General features: G+C 35.5%; 1 protein-coding gene across 1 annotated transcript in view; it reads left to right on the top strand.

Moving 5' to 3' along the window:
- The window catches only part of TM9SF2 (transmembrane 9 superfamily member 2), a 29,977-nt gene that overhangs the window by 14,420 nt on the left and 2,240 nt on the right, over positions 1–13,317 (top strand). Inside the window, exons 6-16 of the mRNA XM_069007942.1 lie at positions 336–460; positions 1,335–1,446; positions 3,391–3,470; positions 3,553–3,661; positions 3,771–3,903; positions 4,146–4,265; positions 6,451–6,508; positions 7,139–7,298; positions 8,791–8,942; positions 9,971–10,082; positions 10,679–10,850. Coding sequence (XP_068864043.1) covers positions 336–460; positions 1,335–1,446; positions 3,391–3,470; positions 3,553–3,661; positions 3,771–3,903; positions 4,146–4,265; positions 6,451–6,508; positions 7,139–7,298; positions 8,791–8,942; positions 9,971–10,082; positions 10,679–10,850 — 1,333 coding nt within the window. The remainder of the gene's footprint in view (positions 1–335; positions 461–1,334; positions 1,447–3,390; positions 3,471–3,552; positions 3,662–3,770; positions 3,904–4,145; positions 4,266–6,450; positions 6,509–7,138; positions 7,299–8,790; positions 8,943–9,970; positions 10,083–10,678; positions 10,851–13,317) is intronic.

Raw genomic sequence — 13,317 nt, 5'->3', positions numbered from 1 at the left:
TTGTCGCATAGTTATCTATTCAGTTTGCTGCTTAAATAAAATAGGACATCTTCAGTTAGAGAAATTTATTAATATATTTAAAAATATTTTAAATTAATTTTTTTACTTTTCAATTGTAGTAGACTGTTCTTAGCATTAACTTTTCTAACTCGTGTTTTTAATGCAAGAAGACACTTACTGTCTTTATAATTCCCAGTATCTCGTATTCATATTTTAGGAGAACTTCTTGACAGAAAAACTGTATACAGTCTAAAATTCTGTTATGCAGGCCTCTGTCTAAGGCTTTGAGATGTCTGTATTTTTTGATTGTTTAATACAACCTTTTGTCATTGCAGTCAGAATTTCATGAAAAAGATACCTTTTATATTTTCAACCACGTTGACATAAAAATCTATTATCACGTTGTGGAAAATGAAGCTCTGGGAGCAAGACTAGTTGCGGCTAAACTTGAACCAAAAAGGTTGGTAGCTGAAAGTAACTTGTCATCAAAAAGTGATCCATCCTAAGACACTTGCTTTGATCTGGGAACCTGCTGCTAGTCAGAAATGTTTTTTCAGATATGTGACCTGTAGATTACCTCTCCTGTTGATTGATGTAGTGTAGTTAGGACAGTCTAATATCATTTTGTTCTGAATTTGATGGATCTTGGTGCATTTTTTCCTGTTTGGACCAAAAAAAAGATAAAACCTGTAAGTGTTTGTGGGGTGTGATGTGTGTGTGTCTGTGTGTGTGTGTCTGTGTAGAACCCTAATTTCCCTACCAGGGAATACTCTGTTTTGTATCAGAATAGGCCACCAGTGCCTGATGCTGGCTTGACTGGAGTGCAAGATTTGATGTCTTCAACAATCAGGGTTTGAGTAGAAAGATTTCGCAGATACAGACACCAGAACAACTGATGAGTGTGGCTTTTGCACAGCTGGTGTCTATTTTATTATTTCTTAGCATCTTGTCTTTCATGGTTTAACTGAGCTGGTTGCATTGTTGGTTCAGTTGAAAGTATTTTTTTTTGACAGAAGTTAGTAATTCTTGTGGTGTAACTAACTTCCTGAGTGTTTTGGAGGCTCATAGCAGTATTAAGACTTCCTTCATTTTTGTTACTCTGCTTCAGAGAGTGTGTTCTTTTTAGAAGAGACAAATCTTGTTTAAGAAGTTCAAGATTCAAAAAGTCCTGAGCTTAGGATATGTTCCTTGTGTTCTGAAATTTATGAGACATTAAGAACAATTCTTGTATTTTAAGGGAAGAATCCTTGGTATGCCTTTTTAAGATGAAAGAATTCTTTCTTAAGAATGTTGTCAGTGAAGCAGCTTTCATTCTGTGTCTTTTCTTCCTGCAGTTACAAGCATACCCATCCAGACAACCCTGATTGCTCAGGAGTACCTATGGATATAAGTAATAAGGCTAGTGGAGAAGTCAAAATTGCTTACACATACTCAGTTACTTTTCATGTGAGTACTAAGATTTCTGTGGTAGTTACCCCTTAAAATCATGCCTTAATACTATGAATTGTGAAGATGTACAATTAAAATCAGCTCACAATTGTAAATCTGTAGTTTTAAAACTTTATTTGAGCTGGAATGTCAGAGGTGGCTTGGGATTTAACCACATACGTTACAGTTTTGCATACCAACACACAGAGAGTGGATGTGAAACACATATGTGGTTTTTAAAAGAGTCACACTTTCCATGTCTGCCTAGGTTTTCTGGTAGATTATTTTTCAATCCAAGTTCTAAAGTCTGAGAAATTGTGGATTTCAACAATTTACTGTTGTAGGTAGGTTGAAGCTGATCATTTTCTGCTCTCCTGCTGCAAAAGCTGCCTTCTCTCCAAGGTCTTTCTCCCATGGAAACCTGCAAAGGAGTAGGAAGCTGGTGTTCTTTGTTCTACTACTCTCTGTTTAAAAGCAGAGGAGCAGTATATCAGGCAACTGCAGGCAGCAGTGACAGCTGAATATATCTCATTCGGTTGACAAACAAGAGAGAGGGGTTTTGATTTTGTTTCTCTGTAAAAGGAGTTTGCTGGACAAACTGTTTCCCAAAGTTTCATACTCTTTCTCAAACTGTTTCCATGTTAGTCTGAGTTCAAAATACAATAAATAGTATAAGTATACTCAGGAGGGATTATATTATGTATATAGTATATATTTTGAGAACTTATGTATGTATATAATTATATTTTGAGAAATTATATCAGTTACAGTGCTGAAATGAATTTGTATATCAAAAAGCAAGTATTTCTGTCAGAAGTTAGTAATTGAGTGACCTCAGCTTCATATTATTTTATTGTTTCTCCTTAAAAAAATGACATGCCCAGCTGTGTGTGTGTTACTGTCCTGTGGACAGTGTTACATCAGTTGGAGGTAATCTTCTGAAATATCATTGGGTTGGCAGATCAGGTCATCTCAGGAAGACAAAAAAGGCAGTTTAGGCATGAGGAAAAATGCAGTTCTATCCTAGTGTCATTGAAACTGGTTTAGAAACTTGTTGCTTGCTTTGAGACACAGTTTTATTATCTCAGTGAACTAGATATGTGATCTTGGCTAAATTTTTTAAGCCACTGGGTTTTTTTCAAAACCCGGCTTTACTGGAAAGCACTCTTGCTCCTGTATGTTGTAAATTACTGAAATAACAGCCTGTCAGACACTTAGTCAGTTTTATTAATTGATAGTAGTGTTTGTAGTTTGTTTAAGATTGAAGCAATCTTTACCTTAACTAGCACTGTCTATTCCTTTTTTCTTGTTTACTCTGAAAAATAAAGAAATGTCCTTTTTGAAGTGTTTCTGATCAATGAATGTTCATTCTGAATAAGTATAATCTGTTGAAATGCCTGGGGGAATAATTTGCTTCCCTCTACTAACAGCGTAAGTTCTGTAGTATTGTCTCCCCACCTGTCCTGCAGGTAAAAGCTGTTTGTAATGGGATTGGTAGTTGGTACTGAAATGAGGTTGTATGAAAGCAAAGGATAATTTGGACAGAGCGTGATCTAGAGAGTGAAGTGTTATGCTGGAGACTGTATAGCATAGCTTAGTTTCTTGATATGTGGACTTACATGTGCTAAAAATGCATGTTCTTTCATTATTCTGCTAGTCCATTCCAATTGCAGAAGAGCTAATACAGTTCTTGAAGGGAGGAAGCACAACTAAATTAATTTGGTAGGCCTTTATGTCTTAAGAAGACACACATGCTCAAATTCAGAAAATATTTTGGTTTAGGTTCTATGGTCAAATCTTATATTTGTTCTAGGTAGCTATTATTAAACTATTCCATGTCAGGCATGGAACTTGAAATTTCAGTTAGTCACAAGATTTAAGATTGCTTTGCATGAACATCAACTTTCAAATGTACAGGTTGAATACTGACTGTATCTAAAGCTCATGTGTTTACTCTTTCAGGAAGAAAAAACTATCAGGTGGGCATCAAGATGGGATTATATTTTGGAATCCATGCCTCACACTCACATCCAGTGGTTTAGGTGAGAAGGAAGTTTATTGTAGTGAAGTGTTTATATTGCAGTTTGAATGATGATTTTAATTTCTTTTCTTTTTCCTTTTCAGTATTATGAATTCCCTGGTGATTGTCCTCTTTCTCTCTGGAATGGTAGCTATGATTATGTTGAGGACACTGCATAAAGATATTGCAAGATACAATCAGATGGATTCCACTGTAAGTCTAAAATTCATTTGGAATGTATTTTTTTCAGTTAAATGTTTAGCTGTAACAGGTTATTTAAGATGCAATCTACTGTATTAAAATAGGTGTGTTTCTTTCACAGGAAGATGCTCAAGAAGAATTTGGCTGGAAACTGGTTCATGGTGATATTTTCAGGCCCCCAAGAAAAGGAATGCTGTTGTCCGTTTTTCTAGGCTCTGGCACACAAATCTTAATAATGACTTTTGTTACCCTGTGTAAGTAGTCCAGTGGGTAGGATTTCGTTGAGTGTACATGATTTTTCACTGCTGACTGTATGGTGATAGTAAAAATAGCAGTATAGTTTTGTCTAGAAATTTCATAAAAGTCATTAGAAATAGCTGAGCTGATGTAGTAGACATGCAACTTAATATGCACAGATTTTAAGATAACTGATGTTCAAACATATAGTCTAAAATTTCTAACATAATTTCTAAAATTGTGCATCTCTACTTCACAGTTTTTGCTTGCCTGGGATTTTTGTCACCCGCTAACAGGGGAGCTCTAATGACCTGTGCTGTAGTTTTGTGGGTACTACTTGGAACTCCAGCTGGTTATGTTGCTGCCAGATTCTACAAATGTGAGTAAAAGTTACTGAAAATGACAAGGCTTAAGTTCATTAAAGTAAATTATCATTACAGAACTGGTTTTTATTTTGCAGTACTCTTTTTAGCTTCCCTCAGGGCAACTTGGAGAAATACACTTACCTTAACTATAGAAAACACATATAGAACACTAACATGGTTACACTGCTTTTGATGTAATCACGCCCAAAGGCCCTGAATTGCTCTTGCTGCTGTGTATTTGTGAAATCAAATATACTACTAGTACTAAGGTCTTTACATCTTTACATCAGACAGTTTTCTGTTTCTGTTTCCTGTAACTGGGGGGACAATGTAAACCTGCATTTAGTTTTAGCCGTCTACGTTGCTTGGTAACACGCACCTGCCCCCCCCAAATTGTGAGCCTCAGTTTTTGCATGCCTGAGATTTGTGACCTCTTTTTAGCTAGCTCCCAGGTTTTTTGGAAAATAATGCTTATCAGACTGTGGCTGAAGCGCAGAGAGAAGGATTGTTAGGTGTTCTGTAGTTGTAGAAACCAACCCAGCGGTGTTTGGGCCCCCGACAGGAGTTAGTTGATACTGTTTTCCCTCACTCATCCCAGCTTTTGTTTCAAGACCTGTCTGTCTACCAGCCTCAGATGGTTTACCCCTGTATCCTCTGATTTATTTTAAGGTGAAGCATGGCATTCCACATACAGCTTGTTTTAATTACCTTACTCAAGATGAAAGGTTTTTTGACTGAGAGAGATGGATCTTTTGGACTACTTTAGTTCTGAGTGTACAGGGCTAGGGAAGGAGTTTATTTCAGAACTTCAGCCTGGCAGTAGATATTGGAGTTCTTTCTTCTAACAATTTTGTAATTTTCATGGGGGGAAAACCAGTGGGAAAAGTGAGTTTGTATCTTGTAGGGAGCTTTTACACAGTGGTAGTGACGTGGTAGTGAACTATTCCTAATCTCCAACCCAGTTAGACTTAAGCGAAAGGAAATTTTAGTACTAGGAGCATAATTGAGGATAGAATTATTCTTTATATTGTGCTGTATGCTATGTATTTTGAAGGATATTTTGTAGTGTATTGATGGTAAATTGAATCCTGTGTCTTTGGTGGAGATGTAGTTATTAATGATTATATTTCATATTTTACTTACTGGGAATCACTTAGTTGATACTTGAATGTTCTGTTTAACTACTAAGACAGTGAGTGACTGATCCAGAGATATTTTTGTTATAACAGGAAGTGTTATACAATATATATATGTATGTTCATACCCTGTATAGAGCATGTAAACATGAATGGGTTTGGTTTTTTTATAGTATACAAATAAAGTAATGTGAGACATAAAACAAAACGCAACTGAAATGGATATCTAGTTTTAAAAATTGGGGTTATTTTTCAATATTGCATTTAAAAAGTAAAACCTGAATTGAAATTAAATGGTTAATCTTAATAACTGCTGTCACGTTCTACCAAGTTTTTATGAAGAAATAGAAACTTAATTAAAATCACTCTAACCATAATCACTTCTGACTCTTGAAATAAAGAAGCATGTCATTATGGCAGTGCTCAGATGAAATTATCAGCTTCACTGCACTCCAGCAGGATATTTTCATTTGAAAGTATACTGACTAGAATTTTTATCAGCATAGCACAAATTCATAAAGATTTTGTTAATAAAGCTATCTTTGGTCTTTTGGTATCACCACTGCTTAATGCTGCTAAGACTCAAGAAAACATCACTACTTCTGTAAGCGTGTTAGTTGTGACTCTCCTGTAAGATTCATAGGCAAGAATTATTTCAAGAAAACTGTTAAGCTTGGTTTTTACATATTTATGTATCTTTACCTGCAGTCAAATGCTAGAAAGCTTAAATTTCTTAATCACTCCAGGTTTAAAATGTTTTTTAAGGACTTAGAAATACTGCAAATCTGTTGCCTCCTTTTAGTAGATAAAGTGGTCAGAGACAGTTTCAGTTGGATACCTTTCCTGACCTTGGTCTGAGACTATTTGCTTTGAAATACTGTGGTTAAGCAGTAGGATACGGAAATTTAATTTTATTACTGAAGATTTAGTTTATTGTTTTAAATTTGGGCATGATAACACATTATTTGAGTATTTGCAAGCTAAGTATAACAGGTAAATGGACTGGAAAATTAATGGTTGAGTTTAATGCATGTTTTAATGTCTGTCAAATGTTTTAATACAGCATTTGGAGGTGAGAAATGGAAAACAAATGTCCTGCTGACATCATTCCTTTGCCCTGGGTAAGTTGAGAATATTGCCCTGATTAACAGAATTAAATTGCTTCTCTGATGTGCATAGCTAATATTTTAAGTTTCGCCTATACAAGTAAATCTTACATTGTCCCTTTATTCTGGAAGCTACATGAGTATCATGGTGCTTTTGACAAAGATGTTAGTGGCATATCATCCTTAGATTTTTTTTTGTAAGCATTTGTTTATTCTTACCACATGAAAAGGTTGATTAGGAAGAAGCTTTATGATAGTAGTAAGTTTCAGGCCCACTTTTTCATTGTTTTCTTTTATTCTTTGGGCTGTTTCTCTGACCACACTGTAGTCGGTCTTACATAGTGTCATATAATATATAACCACTCTGATAATTTTTTCCACTTAATCACAGCAAGCAGTCTTACCCTGAAGTGTGGTTAAGACAAGCATATATTTGAAATAGCTTAGTTGGAACGTCAGCTCCTGCTGGAGTTCAGTCCCACTAGATTAACAAAGAATTGCTTGTCTGATCTCTTCGTTTTCATATTTTGTGTGTGTCATTTGGTTTTAGCAGAGATTTGTGCTAAAACAGTGCCATTGTTTTGTCAACGTTACTAAATGTTAAGAAGTATTTCTGTGCTCCTAAGTGTGCTGTGTGTTTTTCAGAATTGTGTTTGCGGATTTTTTTATCATGAACCTCATTCTCTGGGGAGAAGGCTCTTCAGCAGCTATTCCGTTTGGTACTTTGGTTGCTATTTTGGCACTCTGGTTTTGCATTTCTGTACCGCTGACGTTTATTGGTGCCTATTTTGGGTTTAAGAAAAACGTAAGTGTTTCTGAGAAGTAGTTTTTTAAGTGTATACATACATGTACACACACAAATACTTTTCTCTGTAGAGGCCATGACTGAGGTAGCACCTAAGTTAGTTGCACTGTTGGCTCCAGTTCTGTTCAATTACTTTAGAAATGCATTAGATATCCAATCTTGGTATTCCAAGGCTTTGATACATGGCTGGTGGCAGTGATGCTTCTCTGCAACGATTTGGGTTATCATTGTATTTAATTGAATGACTGCTACAGATAAATCAGTGATTTGAGTGTTTTAATTTTAATTAGCATCTTTTTCATATATTAAAACAAATACTTGACCCAGCAAGCATAAGAGAAAGCAAATTATGCATTTTTGGGTTTCATCATGTATTTCTTGTTCCTGTGTGCCCTCTACACTGAGGATGTTTCCTGATCAGATTACTGGAGTTCTGTGAAATCTGTTTGCATAAGCGTTCTGTAAATGGTTATCTCTGATTGACAGACATTAATTGGGATTTACTCCTAAACCAATCAATGTTACACATTCTTATGAGGGCTCTTTGTGACCAAACATTTCACAATTTGGTGACCAAATCATTAAATAATGAGATTTTTTTTCTTAAAAACCAGTTTACTGGTTTTTAACCCCACAAACAAATTTCTATACGTGGAGATACATTTGTGGGTTTTCTCCTGCACAGGAAGCCAGGGTTCCATCTCCCTGTAGATCTCCTGTAATACCTTCAGAGAATATTGTCTTAGTAGGCACTTTTAAAGTCAGTTGTGTAGTTATCCTGTTTTTCTTAACCAGAATTCAATGAGTTTTTTCTGATAACTGTATTGAAATTCCATTAAGTTCCCCTGCATTGTACTGGTGTATACATCTTCTTTTAAGGAAGGAAGATTTGATAAGCTAATAAGGCAATGTGGTAGGTGTCACAAAAACTTGAAAATCAAATCAGAAAGGAAGTATCTATTGATGCTTTTGATGTAATCGTTATGAAAGGGGGAAGATGCATAGTAGGCATATATCTTACAATGCCTTACATTGTTTTCTCCCACCATGCTGATCTATGCATGTGCCTTAAATTAGGATTGAATTGCCAGATTGAATCTTTTCAGTAAATTTATCCTAGTGTGATTCTTGAAGTAAATGCTGAAAAATGACATGCAGGAATTTTTAGAAGGGGAAAGCAGAAGTCTGCACCACCACTATCCCAGCTGAAATGTGGTAAATCAGCTCAGACTCTGTAACAGATGATAGATAGGCAAACATTAAAAGGGAAATATGTCACTATGTTTTCAGTAAGAGCTGTCTTTTAGTGAGTTTGCCAAGCAAGTGTTGGTAGCTGAGCTGGGAGCAAAAGCAAATGTAGTGTAGCTGGGTATGCACATGCTCAAAACAAAGAGTAGACTTTTTGCCACCACCCATTACAAAGAGAAAGCAAAAAGGTAGTGCTGTAGTTTGACATTTTATTTATTTAACTGTTTGTTATCTTTGTTTAAAGGCTATTGAACACCCTGTTCGCACAAACCAAATTCCTCGTCAGATTCCTGAGCAATCATTCTATACAAAGCCACTACCTGGCATTATCATGGGAGGGATTCTTCCTTTTGGATGTATCTTTATACAGTTGTTCTTTATTCTCAATAGTATTTGGTAAGTTCACCATAATTTGAGTTTTCTCTGTCATAAAAAGTGGTAATTTCTTTGTGAAGGTTTTTCTTCCATATGCTTTCCCAGAATTTTTGAGGATGCAGGCTTACCATAATACTGACTCAATAAAATTTAAATGTTAACATCTTTTTAATATTTTGTTGTTTCAAAAATACTCAGTTCCTGTGTAGAGAGGTGGCTGTGATATGCTTAGCAATTTACAGCTGACATACTATATTCAGATAGTTTGTTGTTTTCTCATCCTACTCTACTGACTTCATGTGGAAGTGGCTCTGAAGCTGGTATATGGCATATAACTTGACAGTAGTAAAGTTTATTAAAATAAACTTGAGATTTTTTTGGTGGTTGTTATTAGACTAGAAAAGAATTACTACTCTTGGGAGAAGAAAAAAGAGCCAAGAACAAATTCTTGTGAAATCATAAAAAAAAAAAAAACAACCTAGGAGAGTAATTATTTTAAAAAATAAAGCATTGAAGACTAGTCCAATATAAGTGAACTTTGATGTGAGCTCACTGACAAACTAATCTACTGTGAGGAATTTGACTTCCTTCTGGCACAATTTAGTTATTGGATCTTGTTAAACTGTTTCTGAACCTTGAATAGGTGCCTCTACCCAACACAGACAGCTACAGCATTTGACATTTCTTGTTATTTTGGAGCTCTGCCCCTTTGATTGAAATGTGAGGTGAAATCCAGGTTCTGCTGAAGTCAGTGGAAGAGGTCACACTGACTTCACTGGAACTGTGATTTCAACATTGTCTAGTCATTTCTCTCTCTAAAATCACAACCAGGGGCATGCTTTGGCCTTGCTTTCTCAGTGTTTTTAGACTGAGCTGCAATGGTTCTTATTGTTTAGTTAGAAAATAAATTAGGCAATTGTATGGCTGCACAATTGACAGTATTTCAAAAGGAAGGGGAAATACTTAAGGTGAAGGTGATGTTACTACATATGAAGAAATAATAATAGCACAATGGCCATTTAAATTATTTTTTAAACTCCCTTTTATAGGTCCCACCAGATGTATTACATGTTTGGCTTCCTGTTTCTGGTATTCATTATTTTGGTTATTACATGTTCCGAGGCTACAATATTACTCTGCTACTTCCATCTATGTGCAGAGGTAGGAAGCACTTCTTACGTTTTCAAACCTGATAACGTTTTAAGAATGCTTAAAAAAGTTTTAATGCTTTTGTAATTGAAAATAAGTATTCCAGAATTCAACATGAACACTATTACTTGATGATATGTACTTAAACCATGTCTTTAAAAAGTGAAGCAGGCTACCTTTGGCAAAACTTGTAACAAACCCTGCACTGGGTATTGGTGAGTCAGATACGACATCTTTAGATTCTCACTCCCTGTTTTCTGAAGGTGCTAAACTAATCCATTAATTTTGTTCAATCAGAGTCCATTTTGGACATGCCCAGCCTTGGGAAAAAACATCTCTGTGGCTGGAAATAAGTACATCTGGTTTATTTGGGGTTTTAGTATTTTGTCTGTTTGCTATTGATCTTTATCTGGAATTTTGAATTGGTGTAATTAAAGCAGTATTGATTATATACAGTTTTTCTCCCTGTAGATAAAAAACCCTACAAAACTTACTCTTGGATAAAGTCATAACAGAAAAAGTAGCTCTGCATTTACTAGTAGGGTCAGTGGGCTAGAGGTGTATGCAATATTGCTTATATGTTTGTATTTTTTCCTCACTCCTTCTAGGACTATCACTGGCAGTGGCGTTCATTTCTCACTAGTGGTTTCACTGCAGTTTATTTCCTAATATATGCAATACATTATTTCTTTTCTAAACTGCAAATCACAGGAACAGCTAGCACCATTTTATATTTTGGTTATACCATGATTATGGTTTTGATCTTCTTCCTTTTCACAGGTAAGTGTACTGAACCTTAATTTTAAATTTTGAATATGCCTTTAGTTTTGCACAGTAGAATCTGTCACAAAACTGATCTTGATGCAGAATTATAAATTTATGTATGCCTTTGATTTTTTTCCAGGTAGTTGTGTAGCATATTGCAACTATGTGATTACAAATTTCAGTGAAAGACATAAGTAAGGATGAGGCAAAACTACTTCTAATTTGAGGTGTGGCCTATCATTAGGTCTACAAATATGTGATAAATACTTTTCCAGATATCATTCTTATGATAATCATATGACAAACTCTGTTTTTAAAATTGGTTGTCTTTGGAGAAGCACACTTCAAATCACACATAATCAAGTATAAAGTTATGGTGTCAAGATAAAAACAGATTTTATGGAATAGGTGGAAGAAAGAGAGAGGAGTAAAAGTTGACAAAGAATGCTTTTTTTTTTTTTTTTTTAAATTTGCTCTCTTCCAGAACATATTTACCTTTATCCCAATTGCATTGAAGTGGCATGGGAAGCAGACAGAATTTCTCTAACATTTTTTGTATCAGTCATGTCAGAACCTTGTAATCTTCACTGTGAGTGTTTGGAAAAACATCTGTCATAGGTGCTGCATTTCAATTTCCTCTTCAGTAATTGAGATGAGGTCACAAAATCTTCCATTGTTGTCTGCAGTCAGACACAAATAGCCCTTGTTGAGGGTGGAAAAATGGCAGTGATAATGGAAGAAGTCTCCTTTTAAACTGATGCAAGAAGGCAGGAACTGCCAACTCCTCAAAAAAAATCTTAAAAATTCTGTATTCTGCTCCAGGCAGAATGCAGTCCATCCTTGTATAGTCTACCCTACAGAGCAATACTTCTGAAACTACTTTGAACCGATCAGTGGTTTAGATAATTTCAGGCTTCATGTTGATGATAACTTTTAATGATTCCAAAGGCTTTGATACATATATATGTATAGACACTATATTTTGAGGCCTCCTAGACTACAAAAGGCTTGTCATCAGAGCTTTTAATACAGATCTCACTCTATTAAGTAGAATTTTCATTTCCACTTAGCATAAGAGAACAAAAATAGCGAGAAAAGAGAAAAGAACTGAGAACGGTGTTCATTTTAAGTGTAACCAAATATTTCAAAGACATTTCCACTTCAGCTAAGGAAATACTGAAGCTGTTTGCGCACTATGACTGAATGCAGATGATGGTGAACAAGAGCAATGGCCTGCAAGGATTTTCTTGGGTCATTGCCTGTTAAAAGGAAGAAATGGGACTTGAGTGCATTATATAATCTCATTGAAAAGTGATCAAGCTGTGTCCCAAAAGTGGTTAGTTTTATCTTCCATCCTTCATTTTAAGTCAGTCTAATGTGCTTTGGCATTGCTTGCAGATAGTTTGTAATTTATACATCTCTACTTTTATTCACATTTCTGTACCAGTTTACAAGTCGTTCTGAATGTATAAATCAGAGATTCTGCCTTCCTTGCTCACTTTTCCTTCTTTCTCACCCTGCTTTTCTCTTAACCTTTACTTCTGTTCTGGGTGTACAGATAGTCTCGTCGAACTAAAAAATCCTAGGATGCATGGTTGTTCAACTAGAAATGAATGTGTACTGCTGTATGCAGATCAATTTTAAATGCAGTGCAAACTGACAAAGTAGCGTGGAAAATAATTAGGCTTTACATAAGTGTAAAGTCAATTAATTTAATTTCACTAGCATGTCCAACAGATGTTCAGCAAGTCTACCTGTAACAGTGAACAGTTTTGCCCAAAACCAGAATTGTGTTTACCCTGTCTCCTTTGTTCACTCTGTTTACTTTGGATGCATGCAGTAATTCTGGAGTGGATTCATTCAAGATAAAGGGGATTTACAATAATCTTCTGTGCTGAGATTTGGGTTAGCTGCCTTTCTGCACCTCAGATAGCCATATAATTTCCTTTTTTTGCCTTTACTCTTTCAAGTCAGTCATGTCACATGACATTGTCTAGAGGCATTAAGATGTGTCCAGTGCATCCCCCTTTTCCTTTGCTCATGTGTTCACTTTCAGTTGACCAAGTGGCTGTGCAGCACCTGCCAGCAAATTTTTAGGGTAGGTTCACAAATATGCAAAGAAGACGTGGTTTATTCTCAGCCCCTTTCAGTTGCTTTTTGTGGTGGTCATTTGTTTGTAACTGGGACAGTGGAAATGTAAGTCGTCCTGTGTAACTAGAACTAAGTTTTCAGAGCCTGTATGCTCTTGGTTTTTTAAATTTTCAGTTTCTATGTTGAAATCAGGGGAGGATACATGTGAAGTTAATCACACAGAATTGTAAAACACCATGTGCTTAACAATTCTTAACAATTTTTTTTATCTACTTCCCACAAGATTAAGTGCAAATTACCTTTTAATTTGGGGAAATAATCCTGTTTCTTAAGATTTAAGAATAATTTTGTCCATTTAGGTTGATATGAATGTAAAAACAGATATGTTCAG

This window comes from Aphelocoma coerulescens, chromosome 1 (assembly GCF_041296385.1).
Source record: "Aphelocoma coerulescens isolate FSJ_1873_10779 chromosome 1, UR_Acoe_1.0, whole genome shotgun sequence".
Classification (NCBI taxonomy): domain Eukaryota; kingdom Metazoa; phylum Chordata; class Aves; order Passeriformes; family Corvidae; genus Aphelocoma; species Aphelocoma coerulescens.
Note: the sequence above shows the minus strand (reverse complement) of the source record. Positions and strands in the feature narration are given on the sequence as shown.